Source organism: Triturus cristatus, chromosome 1_2, assembly GCF_964204655.1.
Source record: "Triturus cristatus chromosome 1_2, aTriCri1.1, whole genome shotgun sequence".
NCBI lineage: Eukaryota > Metazoa > Chordata > Amphibia > Caudata > Salamandridae > Triturus > Triturus cristatus.
The window spans coordinates 227,579,441-227,600,239 of NC_140580.1; the positions used below are offsets into that span (position 1 = coordinate 227,579,441).

Below are 20,799 nucleotides of genomic sequence, written 5' to 3' on the forward strand. Positions count from 1 at the left end.
TTGCAGTGTTTTAAGCTGGTTTGAAACGATTTTACATGCTTATCCACAAGTTTTCTTTCGGCATTTCTCTGGATTATTAAGACCAGGTTTCATCCCATATTTTCCCTGCAGGCTGTTGAAATTAGTTTGCAAACTTCTGATGGTCACTTATAAATCTGTGGGAAAGAAGGTTGGAGGAAGACCTTTCATAGTAATAATAAGTAACTTGTGGCATGCCGTGCCAGATGGTCTGAGATACTTGAATCATCTGTTTATTTTTTATTTCACATTTTTATAGAGCCCATCTCAAGAATTGTGCAATTTACAAGTAAAACAGCAATGGAGAGTAGAAACTCTCCTTACAAACAAACTGAAGAAACACTAAAACTATTAGATGCTATCAAAACACAGTTATCCAAAGGGAACAACTGTTATCTTTTGAGAAAACATTAAAGACTCATCTGTTTTTCAAAGTGTTTTATTCCATCTAATACAACACTTACTAGCTCATTGGGTTTTGGTGGCTGTACTTATTATTATTTGTTGTTGTAGCACGTAGATGTTCATTCCTAAATGATAAAGTCCATAAAAGAATTTCCATTTTTGTGATGAAATAGTTGGTACATTCTTTGCTTCTGAAATTTCGATTGCTTGGTTTCCCCAATATTTTATAATCATGTGCTCTTTTATTGTACCTAGTATCCTTATGTCAGTATATTCAGCTCTTTTACTTTTGTTCTCTATTATTTCAGGTCAAGCTATGGAGATTGGTAGTGCAGCATTGAACATTCTAGTGGAATGCTGGGACGGACACCTTACCCCTCCAGAGGTAGCATCTTTGGCTGATAGGGCTTCAAGGGCCAGGGATTCTAACATGGTGCGAGCAGCAGCTGAACTAGCACTCAGTTGCCTTCCACATGCTCATGCACTAAACCCAAATGAAATACAGAGAGCACTAGTGCAGTGTAAAGAGCAGGTATAGTACTTATCATTCATACACATTGTTCCTAATGTTATTCTAAGAAATGTGTAAATGTTTATTTTGTTTGACAGTACATTATGTTTTATGTCATCATATTGTGACAGTAAAAGAATACTGAATACCACAGACCCTACCTCATCCCAAAACATTTTATACACCCAACAATTTCCATTTGAGGATTTGTATTTCTCTCTTTCTTAAATTATGTTTTACCTTATGGATTTGCATATGGCTTCTTTTAATATTTGATTACTCTAACACGTTTTTCTTATGGGCCATAATAATCTATAAACTGTAAGCGTCTGTGAACTATGAACTTAATTGCTGGTCTGAGAAAGCAAGTACATATTTTTAAAGAATAGGGAAATCTTCATTTGCTAAGAGTTGAGAACTGAATTGAATTCAAGCTCCTCTGTCTGATGCATAATAGTATCTCTAACTGCCCCAATCTGTATAAAAAGTAAAATATCCCACCCTCATTCAAAAGCTATTCTCTGTCCTTGCCTGCTGGCTCGCTTGTTGGACGGTACTTCTTCCGCAAGGGAATTATTCAGTGGAACTTGCTACTTAAACCTTATAAGTTGCAGCATGAGTCTCCCAAATGTAAATCTGCTCTAAAAAATCAAGCTTTTATCTTAAATTGTGTTTCCTAGCTTTATTCTGGTTTGAGTGCAGGAAATAGACATTCAAGTATCAAGAAATGCTTTATGTAAAATGGGCTTGCAAGTGGCACCATCATTCCCATCAGCAGCAGATATATTTGTACAATACAGTGTTCAAAATACCTCTTCATGCAGTTCATCAAAACCTTTAATGCCACCTCCTTTGACTACTTGATTCCTCAGTGCTCTACCTTCTGCTATAAGGGCCTGATTATGAGTTTGGCGGACGTGTTACTCCATCACAAACGTGACGGATATCCCGTCCATCATATTATGAGTTCCATTAGTATTCATTGGATATAATGGAACTCGTAATATATCAGACTGGATATCCGTAACGTTTGTGTGATAGAGTAACCCATCTGCCAAACTCATAATCGGGCCCTGAGTGTATTGGATAATATGTTCTCGAATAAATGTTCCATGTTAGGTATGATCCAGATAAGAGATATTGTGAATAATAACTGGTACCAAACCTCTGTTATGGGTAGGCTTTGGTGAGATCCCTAATAATTTTTCAGTTCACACTATTGAAGTCTTCATTTTTTTAAATCATTTTTATTTTGTCATTCTCTAACCCCGAGATGTGATGTTACAAATGAAAGATCCCTGATAGAACCAAAAGTTTGGACTCCATATCTGACACCCAACTGCAGACAACACTTCAGATGCATAATTAATATGCAAGGTCTGCTCCAGAAAGGGTGTGGTGACAGGGTTTTCTTGTTACTCGTCTACTACCAGTACTCTATTAAAAGTATCCCAGAATGCTGATTTCTTTTTTAATTGACTCTTAAAATACAACAGGTAACTATCACAGACTGCCTTCAGACACCATAGGCGAGGCTTATAGATCTATATTATGCAAATTTTGTGTCTTGCTAGCAAAATGAAATGGAAAAAAAAGCAAATATTTTTTGTTCCGGGAGAGTTTCAAATCATCATGCAACATGCCAAAAATCACAGGGAGGTGTTTACATTTATGGCTAGGCCGAGATTACTGGAAATAAATATGCTCACATTTGGCAGGAACTTATCAAGGGGCAAGCAGTTTATAAACATTTGTAGATCTCTGGTTCTTGGACATTTAGAGCATAGGATGTCTCTGCCCTGCCGAAACTTGGAGTCCGTCTCAAGTCTGTAAAATATCCCCTGGAGTGTTAAAAATATTTCATCCTAATAGAGTGGCCTTGCCAGATGATGTTATAAAGCATATTCATAGATACTTGTCAATTTTCTCTGTATTCCAGCATTGACAAGCAGCTGGTATACTTGCGCTGCACACAATGTATTGTTTCTTCCACAGTCCCAAGCATCAAATTGGATAATGCTGACAGTTGTGTGAACAAAAAAGAAATCAGTTCAGTTCAGTTAGTCTTTATTCGATAATTTTCAATCACAAAAGACACAGTACAAACATAAAAAGGTCGTAAAATATCACATGGACATTTAAAAAATGAAAGAGAAAAACACACCAATTTCGTTCCCTGAGAAGATATCAGTTATAAGAGATAAAGGGTATATTTTCCTTTTCATGCCCTAAAATCATACAATTTAGTACGAAATTTAATATCATCATTATCGAAAACTTTCCTAACAATTAATATCCAAACAGTAAAAATTTATATTTAAAGAGAATGTCCATATAGGAGACATTTTCCTTAAAATTCTGTCTTGAGGGCAGTCCGCATAGCCAGGTATACATGATTAAGCACGAGAAAGGGTTACTGAAACAGCCTCCAAATTTATTCTTCGCAATGCCGAGGTCCAGCTAAGAAATTTCGCCATAGCAATGACTGTCTTCTCGAGTGTTTGTTATCAAAATGCGCAGAGCTGTCTTACATGATCTGGTGCCAAGGTTAGCACACATCGGCTTAAGCCACCTATGTTGCGGACCATTATATGCTGGGCACACAAACAGTACATGAGCTATCGACTCTACCATGGATGGGCACGTGGGACAGTTGATGTCTAAGACATTGTTCCACTTTGCCGTAAAAGATCTTAACGGGAGGGTGCCCACTCTAAATTGGTGATATAATTTCCTATCACCTGTTCTCGTGATAAAGATCCAATAAGCCTCTGTTCTCATTACAAGCTTATGCTCCATGAAGATACCTGTTAGGGAGCTACTACTCATCATTGACATTGTCTTCTTACTGATCATGTCCCAGTAAAATGCTTTATACTCATATACTCGGCCTATTGGGTCTTCCCACAGATGGCCGAGCCCCATGTCAAACAGAGTGCCCTTGATCTTTTGCAACCATTTAATTTTTGAAGGCGTGTCTGCTTTTCTAATGTGCATTACTGCATTGGCATAAAATGCTAACTCTGGTGTCGTCCATAGCCTCCTCCAGTAGGCAAGGGGTCTAAAACTCGCAGCCTCGTCAAATGAAATACAACCTAGGTCTAACAGAAGGGGCTTGACAGGAGTTGATTGGGGCAGGGCGGTTAATGATCTCAGAAACTTGTTTTGTGGAAGGACTAGGGGCGATAGATTTTCAAATCCCCAAAGCTCCGCACCGTAAATTATAGATGCTCTGATTTTCCCATTATACATTGTTATTGCCGGCCTTACCGGTTTAGTATATGAAAGTCGATATTCTTTCAGTAGGGCTCCTGCTAGCTGATTGTGCCTTAGGACTAGCAGATATAACTGGGATTTCCAGTTCATCCTCCTAGTCATGGTTACTCCCAGGTATGTAAAGGTATCAGTTTGTTCCAAAGATGCATTATTAATTTCTACTCTGCCTTTTATTGTTTTGTGTTTATGCAGCACCATGAACTTGGTCTTGTCAACGTTGATTACAAGTCCATGGTCATTGCAGAAATCAGTGAATCTATCAAGGTCACATTGCAGACCAGATCGTGTTTTAGACAAAATTAAAGTATCGTCTGCAAACATTAAGAGCGGAACCCTTGATCCGGCAAGAGTTGGGGCATCAGTTGGAAAGTTGGTGTAATATAGGATAACCCTATTTATAAACAGGGAGAATAGAGTAGGGGCAAGAACACACCTTTGCCGCTCTCCCCAATTAACTGGGAACCGATCTGTTAGTTCGCCCTGTTGTCCCCACCTTACCTGGGCATAATTTGCCTCGTACAATTTGATGATAAAACGTAAGAGCTCTGGTGACATCCCAGCCGCCTTTAGGGAATCCCATAGCTTGTGACGAGGCACTAGATCAAATGCTGATTTTAAATCAACAAATGCAGCATATAGGATCCCCCCTGCTAGGGTCACAGTGCTCCAGCAAACCATCATAAATCTAAAGACTTGGTCAATGGTGCTGACGTGTGGTCGGAAACCCGCTTGATAGGTAGATAATACGTCCTGATCAATTACCCATTCGTTAACTCTACCTAGAACAAGTCTAGCCACGGTTTTTTGTAGGGTATCAATTAGGCTTATCGGCCTATAGTTGCTTGGACTTGCGCGAGCCCCTTTTTTATATATTGAGATAATTTCGGCCCCCGCCAAGTTTCGGGTATTTGGGGCACCTCTGGCCAAGGCATTTATGATGATATGGATATATTTAATCCAGTTCTTCCTGTCTTGTTTGTATATGTCAGCCGGGATACAATCCGGGCCGGGGCCCTTCCTGCTGGGACACCATCCAGGACTCTTTCTATCTCCCCTGTAGCAAATGTTAAAACAACTTCAGGGATAAACTCAGGGTATTCTGTTAAGGTGCTTGGCGGGGAGACAAATTGGGCCTGAAAATGCGATACCCAGAGTTCAGGTGGCACATTGACTGGTATGGGCCCTATTTCTCCGCTGCCCCATTTGACTAATTGCCAAAATTTAGTCCAATTCTTCCCATTGCTAGCATTAGTTAATTCTTTCCATCTTCTTTCGTCAAAATTCTTCTTAGCCCAATATTGTTTTTTTTTTTTTTATAGTTTACCCTTGCTTTTTTGACCTCTTGTGAGACTCCCATCTTGATTGCTTGTGAGAGATGCCTAAATGCCGACCCACATGCATCATCATAACATTTGGCTGATTTTTTTATTATATGTCATGGGGCTCTCCTATTTTTAGTAAAAAAGGACTTCAATTTTGCAAAAAGGTCCTCATGTACCTTCATGAGGCCGGAGAGGTAGTCAGCATGGGTATCTAGGGAGGAAAGAGATATTAGTGTTTCTTCAATGGTTAGCTTAATCTGGTTTAGGGTACTTTCATCTTCTGATACCACTGCCCATTTCAGCCGTCGACAATCTTGTGACATGATTACTTCTCCTGTTGCTATTTCTGAGCAATCCCTAGAGGGATCCGATCCCGTCCTTACTAAGGTTAATAATAAAGGGTCGTGATCACTCTCTGGTCTGTGCTGGACCATCATGTCCACAAGTCTTGACCACAGCTTTAAACTAATGAGAAAATAATCTATTCTACTACTTCTTATCCCGTTACTAAAAGTATTGGTGCCTTCCATATCTGAGGGCGATCTCCCATTAACTGCCCTGAGATCCCTCCCGAGAGATAAACTTTTTAGTTGTAAGGCCGCCTCAGTCCATTTGTTAATTGGCGGCAGCGATAAAGATGGTATCCCCCAGTTCGAGTCCTCCTCCACACTAAGGCTATGGTCATCGAGACCGAGAGGCTCAAATGTGCAGTTTAGATCACCTGCTATCACCAATACGTTTAGACCTTCTAAATCATTTATGAATGTGTCCAGGTGGGAGATAGTTGCTGATGCTTTCCCACCCGCAATCCCTCTCGCGTACACATTAAGTAATATAAAGTCTGTCTCACACTCTGATCGAAACTTGATGGCAAGAATATCTGGGCTATCGATTGGAAGCACTTCTATTTGAAAAGATGACTGTTGCCTGACCCAGGTAATCAACCCCCAACTAGGTCTCCCTTTACGTATTACAATTGCCGCTTTACCAAAAGCCAGATAGCCTGGGCAATAAATCATATTCGCAGACCATGTCTCCTGAAAGTTAATAAAGTCATACCCTTCAATGTAGTTTGACCAATCAGATGACATAATTTTGGAGGATAGGCCGGCAATGTTCCATGATAGGAAGGAGATTGAGGAGGGGAAAGAACCCTCATGGTTTACAGGAGATGATGGAATCTCCGTGCTCGCATGTTGCTTAGCCACCGTTTGTTCCATTCCTACTTTGGGAGCCAATGAAGAAATTCGTCGACTATCAGGATTCTCTGCCAGTATAGGGATAGGTGGTGTAGTCAATCACATAAATCTAGATCGGATAATGGGGCAAATCTATTGGGCAATGGGACCTCGGTTGATCTTTGTACTGATCTAAGAGGTACCCAGGGTTGTCTCACCACCCTTGGACAACTCATGTCGGTGATGAAGTGGGGTTTATAAAAGAACCCTAATGGTAAAACAGATATTTTGTCAGAATGTCTCCCATAATTACTGCCCAAATTGTCCAACAGAAATCTGGTTACATGTTCATTGTTGAAATTTACAACTACACAATCACTATTCCCTTCCTTCCTGTAGGGACCAATCCACGATGAACGTCTGGCCATAATCATGTAATTAATAATGCCCTCCTCCCAGAACCCAACACCCTTCAATTGAGTATTAAACCAATGCAGGGCTTTAAGTAGTAGTTGTTCAGTGGTTTCAATCTGTCCTTCCCGCAAAGCTGGGACATTCCTCAGAACAACCACCAGAGGAGCAGCTGCTGGAGGAAGGTGTAAGGGCCGAGAATCAGTAAGGAGTGCATTATATTCTAGACCTCCACGTCCGAGTAGTCCTTGTGATGAACTAGCTTGTCTTACTGAGGCACAGTTTTTGGGGGTATTAACCTTTGGCGCATTATTTATTGCAGGCGCTGCTACCGCACTTTCTTCCCCCGGAGTGCTCATGAAAGATTGGGCAAATTCGCTGGACATATTCCCTGTATCAGTATGGTTCCCAATCGGTGGAACTGATCTTTTGTGTGAAGCGGCGGCTGCATCGATAAACGTCCTAGAAGCAATTGGGTTCATTACTTGTAAACTGGAGGGCTTAGAATTAGCTGAGGCCTGGGCTGGGATGGTGTTACCCAGTTTACTAGATATAGATGCTGCAGTTGGCTGAGTGGACAAGAAGGCCCTCAAGGACAGAAAAATCAGTCTAGGCCTGAGATTCAAAATTATTGAAGCGTTCCTCAATGCGGATCAATCTGTAGGTGATGGGAGTTAATAGTGTAGTCAATCGTTTTTAGAGTCTTCTCCACATTTCCTCATTAGCTTTAAGGCAAGCACCACCTAAAGAATCAAAGTTCAAGTCCGCACCACTAGGGGCTGCAGTTTCTGTAGCATTGGGTTTGTCCGATATGGCACAGCCTCCATTTTGATTGATCCTTGGGGGTTTTTGCAGTTTTTGGTCTCTGTGGGCCCCCTCCCCTCTTTACTGCAGGATCAGGGATAGCTTGATTGATTTTATTTTTAATTATGGACACCGACCTAGCAGAGGTTCGTTGAGGCACACTGGTAACAGACTCGTTTACATCAACAGGCGATTTTGCCTGTTCCTCCGAAGGCCCGGTTGAGGTGGATATAGGGCCACTCGCCTCATCGATGTTGGTGGCCATAATAGCATTTGTGGCAGAATGGTCAGGGGTACGGGCTATGGCCATGGTGCCCAGGTAGATCTTTTGGACGATAGCGGTTCAAAAGATAAGCGGCTCTCTGCAATCGCTATCTCTTTTTCCTGCCGCGATGTCGTAGACCCCCCTGGGGCTTGTTATTCTGTAATTATCACCGCATACTCTGCGGCTGCAGCGGGAAAGCAGACCAGATGGTGTGACCAGTTGTCCCACAGGGGTGGGTCTCAATAGCTCAATGGACACGTTCAGGAAACAGTGCGAGAAGCACGCCGCCCCCGCTAGAGGAAACCAGCCAGGCAAGGTAAGGTCAGATTTCTGCTGGCGGGCTCAGAGCCGAGATCGGAGCAGTGCCGATCACTTGGTGCATTCAAGCAGGAAAAACTGTCTGCCCTTTAAATTTGCCAAAATCTTGTTTCCCACATAACTGTCAAATTAAATAGATTACAAAATATCTAAACAGATGTTATGTAAGACTGAATAAGTCTTCAACATCTACATGGCCCCCCTCGCCGCCATCGTCAGACAGCACGGACTCAGCATAGCATCTTACGACGACGACACCCAGCTCATCCTCTCCCTCACCAAGGACCCAATCACCACCAGACTCAACTTCCAGGAAGGAATGAAGGTTGGTGCATCCTGGATGAGCAGAAACTGCCTGAAACTTAACTCGGAGAAGACAGAAGTCCTCGTCCTCGGACCCTGCCCCCTCGGCATGGGACAACACCCGGTGGCCTACAGCCCTCGGCAGCACACCCACAAACCACGCCAGAAACCTCGGCATCGTACTAGACTCCTCCCTCTCCATGACCCAACAGGTCAACACCGTCGCCTCCAGCTGCTTCATCACCCTCCAAATCCTCCGAAAGACCTTCAAGTGTATTCCCCATGAATCAAGGTAGGCTGTCGCCCACGCGCTCATCAAAAGCAGACTGGACTACGGAAACGCCCTCTATGCCGGGATCAACAAGTCTCTGATCCGCAAGCTCCAGACCATACACAACACCGCAGCCAGACTCATCCTTGACATTCCTCGACACGAGCGCACCACCCAACACCTACGGAACCTCCACTGGCTCCCTGCTGAGAAGAGAGTCACTTTCATGATACCCACGCCTACAAATCCATCCACAACACCGGACCCCAATATCTCAACGAGTGAATCTCCCTCCACGCACCCAAGAGAAACCTCCGATCCGCCGACCTCACCCTCGCCGAAATCCCGTGCATTCGCAGAGTCAGAACAGGTAGAAGAACCGTCTCCTACATCGCTGCCAAGACCTGGAACGAGCTCCTGCTCAATATCAGATGCACTCCCTCCCTGTGCATCTTCAGGAAGACACTCAAGACCTGGCTCTTCAACTGAACGGAGCTGCTCACCCCCCCCCCCCCCCCCCCATCCAGACCCACCCCGCCCCCAGCGCCTTGAGACCCTCACGGGTGAGTAGCACGCTTACAATTCCCCTGATTGATTGATTGAATAAGTGAAGATAAATAACTTCATGCTTTGTAACAAGAGCAGCAGGCAAAACCTTATGTTCCTGTAAATAAAATAAGCTACTGAATCATGCCTGGAACCACTGTAAACATGTAAAGGCATTTCTTTGAATGAATGTATGCTGTCCGTGTATGATGTTGCTCAGTGTTCCTGTTTGCTATATGGTGATGGATATGCTTTATAGTGATGGATATTCCATTTGCCACGATGATCAAAACATAGTTTGTAATTGTGTCCAATTAAGGATTGTCATCTTCATAAGATGCGTAAGCTTTTCAATCATACATAATTTGTTTAGCAACATCAATTTCATAGGGTTCAAGTGAGGCAATGGCATCCAAATTGGGATGCTGCACAGTGTCGGTTGGTCACCAGATTTGGTGGTTTACTTTGGTCCAATTGATGCTAGTCTTCTTGAAGTTGCATTGAGACTCACAGATGATGCTCTTCTTTTAACATGATGAGGTGACAAATGCAGATGCAATCTCATATTCAATGGAATTGGAGTTAGACCTTATTCATGAAATACTATCCATGCACCTTGTAGTAGCCATCCCCACTGTAATAATTAACAAAAGGAAAGCTAATTCCAACACAACCAATCTGATAGAGACATCTAGCTGCAGAGTCCTTAGCTTTGAATTTCCTAGGCATCAGACTGGACCTGGAAGATTTTTCTTCGAGCAATACCCTTACGCGCCGGTAGGTGGCGTTGGCTGGCTATGCGTGATATCGTCGGCATAGTCTGCGACATTGGGATGACTCCTTCACCTATATAGGCACCGCCTCGGCGCCCTGACGTCAGTTGTTTTCTTTCCGCACATGACAGTGCAGATCCGTGAAGAGAGCTACCCTCTGTCACTGTTTGACAGGCTTTTTTTCGCTTTTTGTCGACCCCTTTTTGGTGTGTAGGCTTTTCTATCATGTCTAAGAAGACTTCTGGATTCAAACCGTGGGGCGTCTGCTCACGCACCATGTTGGTGTTGGACCCACCCCTGTTTTACCTTTGGTGGCTAAATTTTGACCACGACTTGAAGTCGTGCTCCGACTTCCGGGCCATGACTCAGAAACCTTTGAGGGAGAGGTCCCTAAAGTTGCTTGCGGTCCAGTGCTCGGCACCACATCGCTGTCCTCTGGGTCCGGGCACTGCTCCGGGAGTCGTAAGTCTTCATCCTCCCATCAAAGTCATCAAGTCGGTCAGGTAAGAAGCACAAAAAAACATAAGAAGTCAAAGCATGCTTCGACTTCTCCCTGTCTGTCAGATGATGCCCCAGAGAAGTCTCGGCATTCTAGGCCTCGTTCTTCTGAACCTGTGCCTTGGTCAGCTCCGTGCTTCTCCACCTTTGCGTGAGCCAGATCGACCCCCACCTGCTTAAAGAATTTTATGATGCCATGGGCCTCAAATATGGGTGGCCTGACCCTACAGGCACTCTTTAGCGTCCCGGATGCTCAAAGGGGGCTCCATCAGGTTCTGTCACGGCAGCTCTAGCATGATGTGCCATTGCGACCTTCCCCGGTGCCGGCCCAACACCGAGACTCCCGACGCCGCAGCAGCCAGCCCCATTCTAATCGCTGCTGACCTGGAGCAGGATTGACGCCTACTAATGCTGATACCAACAGAACCCTTAGGACCCAGGTCGTTTAGTCAGACTTATTCTGAAGGGCTAGGAATGGATGAAGATTGGGAAGGGTCGCTGGACCCTTTACAAGGCCAGTCTGGTATGAGGAATTGGGTGAAGTGAGCGGACTGGATACCTATCCAGATTTTGTCCTGATTTCTCCCCCTACGGTGGCTACGCAGGAGGGAGCATCATATGCTAGGTGGTGTGAAGGGCAGCTGAGGTCCTGGACCTTCAGCTCCCTTCTGTGGCAGTCAAGATAAATATCTTGTCAGAGGTTCTGCGCTAGTTGTCTTCTCCTCGGAACACTTACTGCCCTTCAGCAAGGCCTTCACTGATGTCCCACTGGGAACCTGGTCCAAGACCATCACAGGGGCTCCTGTGAATAGGCCACCATCACCCTGCACCGGGTGACCCAAATTTCCTTACCAACCCACCCGACCCATGAGAACTAAGTGGTCCAAGCCTCTACCTCCCACGGCGCATTCCCTTTCCCTTCCCCTCCCCGGACAGAAAATCCAAGAGGCTGGACAGTTGGGGTAAGAAAATGTTTTCTTCCACCAGCCTTGCATTGCGGTCGGTGAACACCACATGCTATTGTACCGTTACTCACACTTCCTGGTGGAAACGGTTGTGCAATTTGCTGCCACAGGTCCCTGGGGGAGGGCTGGGCCATCCTCTCCTAAGCAGTATCAGATGGGAGAGATGCAGCAAAGTTTGCCATTCCTTGTGGTCTCGACATGACCTACTCACTGGTCTCAGGGATTTCATCGATGGTGGTTGTTTGACGCCATGTCTGGTTGAAGACTTATTGCTTTTCAGGGTATGTCCAGTACTATCTCATGGACATGTCTTTTAATGGCACTCGTCTCTTCGGAGAGAAGGAAGACATGGTGCTGGAGCGCTTTAAGGACTCAAGGGCTACAGCCAAGTCCTTGAGCCTCTCATTGGCCAAACGTCCTCCACCTGTCTTTTGTGGCTACGGAAAGGACTTTCTGCTGTGCAAGCCATACTCCAGCCACAAGACCGTGCAAGTTCAGCAACCTCCGAATGACCGTGGGCGTGGCTCGTTCCGACACTGTGGGTCGAGCAGCCAGAGGTCGGGTCAGGTTCCCATCCCCCCTGCAGCCTCAGCCTCCAAACCTTCCTAGTCTTGCCCTTCCCGATCATGGGTGGCTAGTTGGTGGCAGAATCAAGCATTACCTCCATCACTGGCAGAACATCACTTCGGACATATGGGTTCTCCATATAGTCCAAAGGGCCTACTCCCCTTCAAGACTACCCCTCCCGCCATGCCTACAACTTTCAACCAGCTGATGGAGGGTTACCTGATTTTCCTATCCTAGATATGCGAGCCCTCAACTACTTTGTCGAAAAGCAAAAGTTCAGGATGCTCACTCTGGCTCAGGTGTTGTCTGCCCTGGACCCAGGATAATGGATGGAAGCCTATTTTCAGATTCCCATCCTGCCTGCTCATGGGTGCTACCTGCGGTTTATGGCAGGCCATATGCATTTTCAGTTCACTGTGCTCCCCTTTGGCCTTACCAGAGCCCTCATGTGTTCACCAAGGTGATGGTGGTAGTCACAGCTCATCTGCTCAGATCAGTGGTGCCAGTCTTCCCCAATCTTGATGACTGACTGCAGAAGGCAGACTCGCCCCAAGCTGTCATCTCTCACCTCCAGACTACGGCGAACCGCCTGCATTTGCTGGGGTTCACTATCAATGTGCCGAAGTCACACCTGACTCCCTGTCCAACGCTCCCTTTCATCAGAGCTGTTCTGGATACAGTGCAGTTTCAGGCCTATCCTCCTGAGCAGTGGGTCCAGGGTATTTAGGCTATGATACCGTTGTTTCACCCTCCATCCTGGATTTTGGTGAATGACTGAGGCTGCTGGGACGCATGACCTCCTACAGCCTGTTAATGACCCATGCCAGATGGTATCTGCTAGCTCTGCAGTGGGACTTGAAGTTCGGGTGGGCGCTGCATCATGCGAATCTCTTCAACAAGTTCCAGATCTCAGAGGAAACTGCACAGGACCTGCAGTGGTGACCGACCAACCAAGATTGGGTCATAGGCAGACCGATTTCACTTTCCCAACCTGATCACACAGTAGTGACAGATGCATCACTCATGGGATGGGGCAGCCATCTGGGAGAGGTTGAGATCAAAGTACTCTGGTCTCCAGTGGAATCTGGACTCCACATCAACTTGGTGGAGCTCCAAGCGATTTGTTTGGCATTGAAATCCTTCTTCCTTCAATCAAGGGAAGGCTGGTTCAAATGTTCACGGACAACACCTCCGCCATGTGGTACTGCAACAAACAGAGCGGGTGGGGTCGTGGACTCTTTCTCAAGAGGCCTTCTGTCGCTGGACATGGCTGGAACAGCAGGGCATATTGCTGGTGGTTCTACACCTGGCAGGTTCTCTGAACACCAGGGCGGACAAACTCAGCTGCCAAATGCTTAGTGGATCATGAATGGCGCTTCCATCTTTCAAAATTTGGGAGAGCCTTGGTTAGATCTGTTCCACTCCACCGAGAACGTGCATTGTCAGCAGCTTTCCGCGCTGGAGTTTCCAAAGCAGCTCTCGCTCTGAGACGCTTTTCATCTTGAGTGGAGTTCAGGCCTCCTATGCTTAAGATGATCAAGAGCAACCAGGCCCAAGTCATTTTTGTTGTTCCGGGCTGAGCAAGGAGAGTTTGGTATCCCGAGCTACTCCAATTGAGCATCGATCCTCTGAACAGGCTGCCCCTTTGGAAAGATCTTGTGTCGCAGCAGCAGGGGGGTGGTCCTCCACCTGAACCGGTCAACTCTACACGTGCTTGCATGGAGATTGAGCAGCAGCAGTTGAAAGCATTCAACTTTCCTCCCAGAGTTTGCAATGTTATTTTTGCAGCCAGGAGAGCCTTCACCAAGACAGTGTGTGCCTGTTGGTGGAACACATTTATAAAATATTGTATAGAAGAGTCTACTGATCCTCTTTCTGCTTCCCATTCTAACTTTTACTTTTTGTTTTGACCCTTGCCCAACAGGGCTCTGCACCGGGTACTCTCAAACGATACCTTTCGGCCCTATCTGCCTTCCTGAGGCTGTCAGACCAACCCTCATTACTTAAATGACTTATTGTAAATAGATTCCTCAAAGGTCTTGTACATATGTTACCACCTTCCCCTTCCATTATGCCTCAGTGGGACCTTAATTTGGTTTTCACCTTCCTCATGTGTGCTTCATTCGAACCTCTGTACAACTGTCTCTTCCGGCTGCTTACCATCAAAACAGCCTTTTTAGTAGCAATCACATCTGCCAGGAGGGTGAGCCTACTGCATATTTTGCCATCCAAGCCTCCTTACCTGAAAATATTACCCGACAAATTGGTGCACCGCACTATGGCCTCTCTCCTCCCGAAAGTGGTAACACCATTCCATGTGGGGAAATCTGTCTACTTGCCCACTTTTTGTGCACCCCTCTAAAAAGGAGGAGCAACTCCTCCATCTAGACCCAAAAAGAGCGTTGTTGTTCTACCTTAACCTCACTGAAGAGTTCCGGGTGGACAACCAATTCTTTGTGGGATATGTTGGTATGAAGAACAGTTATGCGGTGCATAAGAGGACTATCTCGCAATGGGTCGTCCTCTGCATCAACATTTATTATGCTCTAGTCAAAAAACAGCCTCCTGAAGCCTTAAGGGCTCAATCTACCAAAGCTAAGATTGCTACCACTGTGTTGCAACGTGGAGTTCCAGAACTCAACATTTCTCAGGCAGCAACATCGGCATCCCTACACCCATCTACCAAGCACTACTGCCTGGACAATCAAGTCCGCAGGGACGGCCATTTTTGGCCGCTGTGTCCTGCAGGACCTCATGGTCTAAACTTGTCCACTGTCCCTCCTCTGTGGATGGTATTGCTTGGGAATGTATTCAATGGTAGAGAATCTGCAACTAGATGTCTCTATCAAATGGACAAGTTACTTACCTTCGGTAGCGGCTCATCTTGTAGAGACATGATCTAGCCGCAAATTTCTTACTGACCCACTCATCCTCCCCTCACTGAGGCATTTCACCCCTAGTTTTAAAAGTGGACAGTAGAATGTAGGTACAAACAGCTGCTTGTAAAGTAGGTTGTCTTACATACTCAACTGGTTTCAGTGTCCAACCTGCACTTTCAGTAGCTCTAGGTATCTTGATGAAAGTCTTGTAACTCTGGCAAGTGTTCTCTTTTTTCTTGCATATCCCTTAACATATCGAAAAGTGGCAGTAGCTGAGACCCTTGCCCTCCATTGAGATCTCGGACGTACACAGGAATAATAAAAAGGATTTGTGGGGTTCGGTGTAAATGTTACCTCATATTGTGAATGTAAGAATTCTTGATTCCTATGTTTCACATTATATTGTTAGTCTGCTACTGATTGTTAGGAAGCCCGTTCCATTCATGTCATGTCTAATGTTGTGGAATTAGATATGCTTGTTTTTGTGGTTGCCTCCACAGTAGGTATAAGAGATGCAATGGTTACCTTTTCTTTGCTGGCCATTGGTCTCTCTTTATAGTGGTGCTATGTACCACTGTCATTATTGTTTCTACTGCAGCTGAGATGTGGTTTACACGTGATGAATGTTGTCTGCCCCTCTTTGTAAAGAAGGTGTCTGTAGCCACATCTGCTGGGAGCTACCTATACAACTAGATTGAGTATGTTATTCCTGTTCTGTAAATATTTGGTTTCTGGCATGGCTGCCTGCGTTTCTGATTTTTCTGCAGAAGTTTTCTATTGATATTCAACCAAAGAGCCTCAATGTCAAAACCAATATAGTAGTACCTGCTACATTTTCGTTAAAACAACAACTTTTCCCTCCTACCCATCAATAACACACAGTTATACATAGTTCATACAGCAATACAGGTACTAGAATGTAGTAGTTGAGAGCTAGCGTTTCTTAACAGATATTCTAAATACACTCCAACCTCCGAGATTGTAACAACCTAGGGACTATCATAATTATGGAGCCTTCATTAAGGTACTGTAGACCAGTATCCACACTTTTTCAAATTGATTACCTGGTCCATGTAGGACTTCGGTAAGAATAATCCACAGTTTATTCATCCGTTAATGCACAGAAGGACTGGCTGCTGTCTTCCATTTAAGAGAAATCAATGTTTGGCTGCCTCTATCATGTAGCTTATGATGCCCTAGCCATACATGATAGTTTCAGCTATTTCATACCCGCCATCACTACTGCTGCATCGTTAGGCACAAGATACCCCAGAATTCATTTTATATGGCTCACAATTTCTTTCCAGAAAGTGTCTATACCTGGGCATGACCACCATATATGAATATCTTTTCCCTCCTGCCCACATGCAGGCCAACACCTCCCATCATTTTCTATATTTATTTTCCTGGACTTTAGTGGGGTAATGTCAAAGAAACATGTGTCTGTAGATTGGTTCACGGTTGTAAAGGCTAGTACAAATTCTTGGTATTATTTCCTACATTTTCTGTCATTCGTCCACTGGAATTTCTCAGCCCAAGAGTCGTTGCCACTGTGTCATATACTGTCATTTGTGAGCAAGACCGAGGGAGGGCAAAATTTGCATATTTTTTAGATTGCCCCCATTGAAGTAACATAATTAAAGAAAAAAGATTCAAAAGCAGTCAGTACTGCATTTGCTTCAAGCCTATGTTCTGGACACATTGCCCAGTGTCTCAGTTGTTAATAATGTATTCTTTCCCAAATTGTATGAGTGAATCGAAAGCCTACTCTGAGGCCGCTCTGCTGCCATCTAAATTGGCCAGTGGTCAAAACTATTCTTCCCATAAGGGGAACACTTAGTATTGATCTTAACAAAGCTCCAATTTACAGTCAGGGTGGGAAGGGGGAAGGTATTAACCTTACTTACAATCCTCTTTGACAGTATTACTAGTGAAGGAGGTGACCCGATTAGGGCTACTGGGTCACCAATGACCACCTCGCAGCCTTCCATGCCAAATGAAGAGTCAGAGAAAACAGTGGAGAATATACACCAATAATCATTTATTGTACACACTCAGAGCGGGTCTTGAGAGAGTGTTACATTGGGAACTGAGAAACTGTAAGTACAAAGATACATAATATGCATTGCATGGTCAACTAATGACACGCCCACAGTGGAATTTTCCAAACCGATGTGGATGAAAAGCGTAAAGACAAAAAAAAAAGTCTACTCTCGTATCTTGCACAACTCAGAACATTTATCAAGGCCATTTCACCCTGCGCTGCGATTAAACTGCCAGATAGGTGGGGGAGGGCCTTTACTGAGAGAGCAAGCTATGCACTGGCACTAACAGTTCTTTGCTGCAGAAACTTAGCAAAGAGCATTTCTCGGAATCCAGCAGGATTAGTTTCGAACAGCAGGAAAATGACGTCTAAAGGAAAATGGCGTAGCAAATGCTAACTTATACATGGCATTAAAAAGCATCAGTGAGCATAATCTAACAAACCCTCTTTTTAGCATGAATTAAAAACATTTTCTATTGGGAAAGTAGATAAGACTGGCCCATAATCTGGGGGTAACTGTGACATTATTATTTGATACAGCATCATAAGTAGCCATGTGATCAAGGTGGAGCTATGGGCACTGTTTACCGTTGTCATCTGATAGTGGGACAGCGAGTAGGGTTGTCTCTTCGAATAGTCCCCATCTATATTCATAAGATCATCAATATCATTCTGTAACATCATGGCGGCATTTGTAACAGAGGCCAATATCTTCTGTTTGGGTGCTAAAACAGTGACACAATAAGAACAACAAAGCTGGACACATTGGATGAGAATACAACAGAATATTAATACTGCTAGGAAATAAACTATGTCCTTCAGGATCCAACCTCAATTACCTAAGAAAGACCAACTCCAATTTCCGCTTTCCATGCCTTTGATATTATCAATGATATCCGTGTTATGTTCTTTTCCAAGTTCTCTATACCCATAACACACTGGTCGCCAATTATCGCGCAAACACCACCGCTCTTGGCCAACATAAAATCCACTGGATATCTAGTCTGTTCCGAATACACCTGCATGATTTCTAACTGAGTAGTAATATCTATCAAGGCTGCCACTGTAGTGTTGGATAGAATCTACAGTTTAAATCCAAAATACTCTCTAGCTTTCTCACCTCTGGCAATAGCAGTGCCGTCGAAGGTAAACATGGCGGACAGTATATATCCTAATGTTAACCCGTTGCTATAGCTATTTACTTCCAAGTCTGTTACCCCATCACAAAATTCTTTTGTCAGTGTCCTTTTTACCCATCTTGTTTTAGGTCAGACATTTTTACATAGTACACCTAAAGGCAGTACCATTCCGATAGCCACATCATCAGTAACATTGTAGACATTTGAATAAGTCTCAGTGGACAGAAAGAAAAACCCTGGGCGGGCATATATCGGCCCCTTATAATTCACTGCAGCATATCTGGTATTCACTTCAGAAGTATTTGGTTCTGAATCATTTACTATGGAAAGGGTGTTTTTAAACAGTATTGTCCCTGAACCATTAATGTACAAAAAAGCATCTGTAAAATTCACTACGGGACAACAGGCACCATAATAACCAGCTTCTCGAGGTACTGTTAATTCTTCATAATGCTTCCCACGAGAGTAATATTCTATTCTTCCATATAAAAATGATCACAAAATGTGTTATCACAGCCAGGGTAACCCTTACCCTTCGGCTTTTGGTGGTACAGACATGGTCCAGGCTAACCAAATCCATATGTTGCTTCTACCTCCACAAACCTTGGTGGCTGAGTGTACATGTAGTTCACAAGGGACAATGTGTATTCAGTTCAAAGGCTAGTAGCAGACTGGATAGGATAGCCAGCGGTCCCCTTTCCAAAGAATCTCTTATGAGTATTCACAAACACATCATTCATGGCAGCCCTCTTGTTGCGTCTCATGGGGAGGTGTTCAGTTACGCTAAGTGTACTTACACTAGTGTATCTTCCAGGAACCATGATACCCCACATACTAGTATTACCACAGTTACCAGAACAGTGACAAACACAATCTTACTTTGCATAGACCAGATCATACTACGTTGTGTAGGGGCAATTGGCTGCTCCTCCTCATCAATTTGACTACCAAAAGGATGCAGAATGGAACAAAGGAAAAAGCGCCAACAATGATCAGAAATATAAGTGTTCCCAGTGTCAGTCAGAGCCTCACTGGTACAGGCTTCTGTCGTCCATCGGTTGGCGCTCTCAGGCACTGGCGGTGGAGCTTGCTCCGTCCTAAGCTCTTTCCAAATCTATACCACGTCAATAAAGGTGGTATACTTTTCGAAGTATACTTTCCTAACTAATGATCAAACAGAGGCAATTCTTTCATTTAACCACTCCCTCGTTGGTACTGCTACTCAGCACTTTCCTACCTTGTGCAGTCCATCCCAAGTCTTTCTTTTGCTTTGGGTCGGTAGTCCTCAGCCGAGGACGTAAGTTGTACCTGGCAGCTCCAGGCACTGTATGATCACTGAACAGAGGCTCCAGAATAGCTCGTATTTCTGGTGGGACAGCCTCATTCAAAACATTGTCGTTCTCCTTCTCTGTTTGGGTCCAAACCAACTTTACATCACTGAAATGCCCGAATCTGGCTCACATTCAACATCTCCTATTCCCTCCTTGACCCACTGGTTGTAAGGTAACGGCAAAGGTATTCTTTTGCAGTGGGTTGCGTGGACCCAATTCTTTCAACCAGCAATTTTTACAGCCATCTGTGTAGCCAGAAGGACTTCCTCAGGACCTTTCCATCTGGTCTCTAAATTTTTCTTCCTCTGAAAATTGCGAATAGGCTCGAAGTCCCCGGGCTGGATACTGTGGCTGGTACCTTCTGCCTTAGGAGGTAAGGAGTCTTGCACCTGTTGGTGAATAGAACGCAAACTTACTTTCAGTCAATTGGCCAAGGTAATCAAGCAATACAGGATATTCAATATAAGAGAATTTTCTCGGCCTAGGGACCTCTCAGACATTTGCTGGGTGGTCGAAAATTATCTCAGAGGGAGACTTCTCAACAAGGCCCGCCTACTGCCAGTGATTGGCAGCATGGATTTTTTTTTTTTTAATATGCAAGCCTTCACAATTTGTCTTAATTACTTTCCCATGAAAAGGAGAGGCATTGTCACTCCAGATAACTTTGGGCATTCCAAATCGAGGAAAAAACTCTTTAAAAAGTACCTTTGGTGTTGTAATAGCCGTATTGTCTTTAGTAGGGTAAGCCTCCACCCATTTACTGAACGCACATATGACCGCTAGAACATACTTGAGATTATTACAATGTTCTAACTCAATGAAATCCATTTGAAGGACTTCAAAGGGTAATGTAGATGGTGCAAAGTTACCGGATGGTGTAGTGGTTCCATTCCCAGGATTGTGCGTCAAACAAATCATACAGTTTTTCACTGTGTGCGCAGCTATTTTGGAAATACTGTCATTACACCATACTGG

General features: G+C 44.3%; 1 protein-coding gene across 4 annotated transcripts in view; it reads left to right on the forward strand.

Moving 5' to 3' along the window:
* ZSWIM8 (zinc finger SWIM-type containing 8) overlaps positions 1–20,799 on the forward strand; it is a 2,297,361-nt gene that overhangs the window by 1,800,014 nt on the left and 476,548 nt on the right. For all 4 annotated transcript variants that reach the window (XM_085603517.1, XM_085603518.1, XM_085603514.1 and 1 more), the window contains one exon: positions 732–955. In XM_085603517.1, the coding sequence (XP_085459643.1) occupies positions 732–955 (224 nt within the window). The remainder of the gene's footprint in view (positions 1–731; positions 956–20,799) is intronic.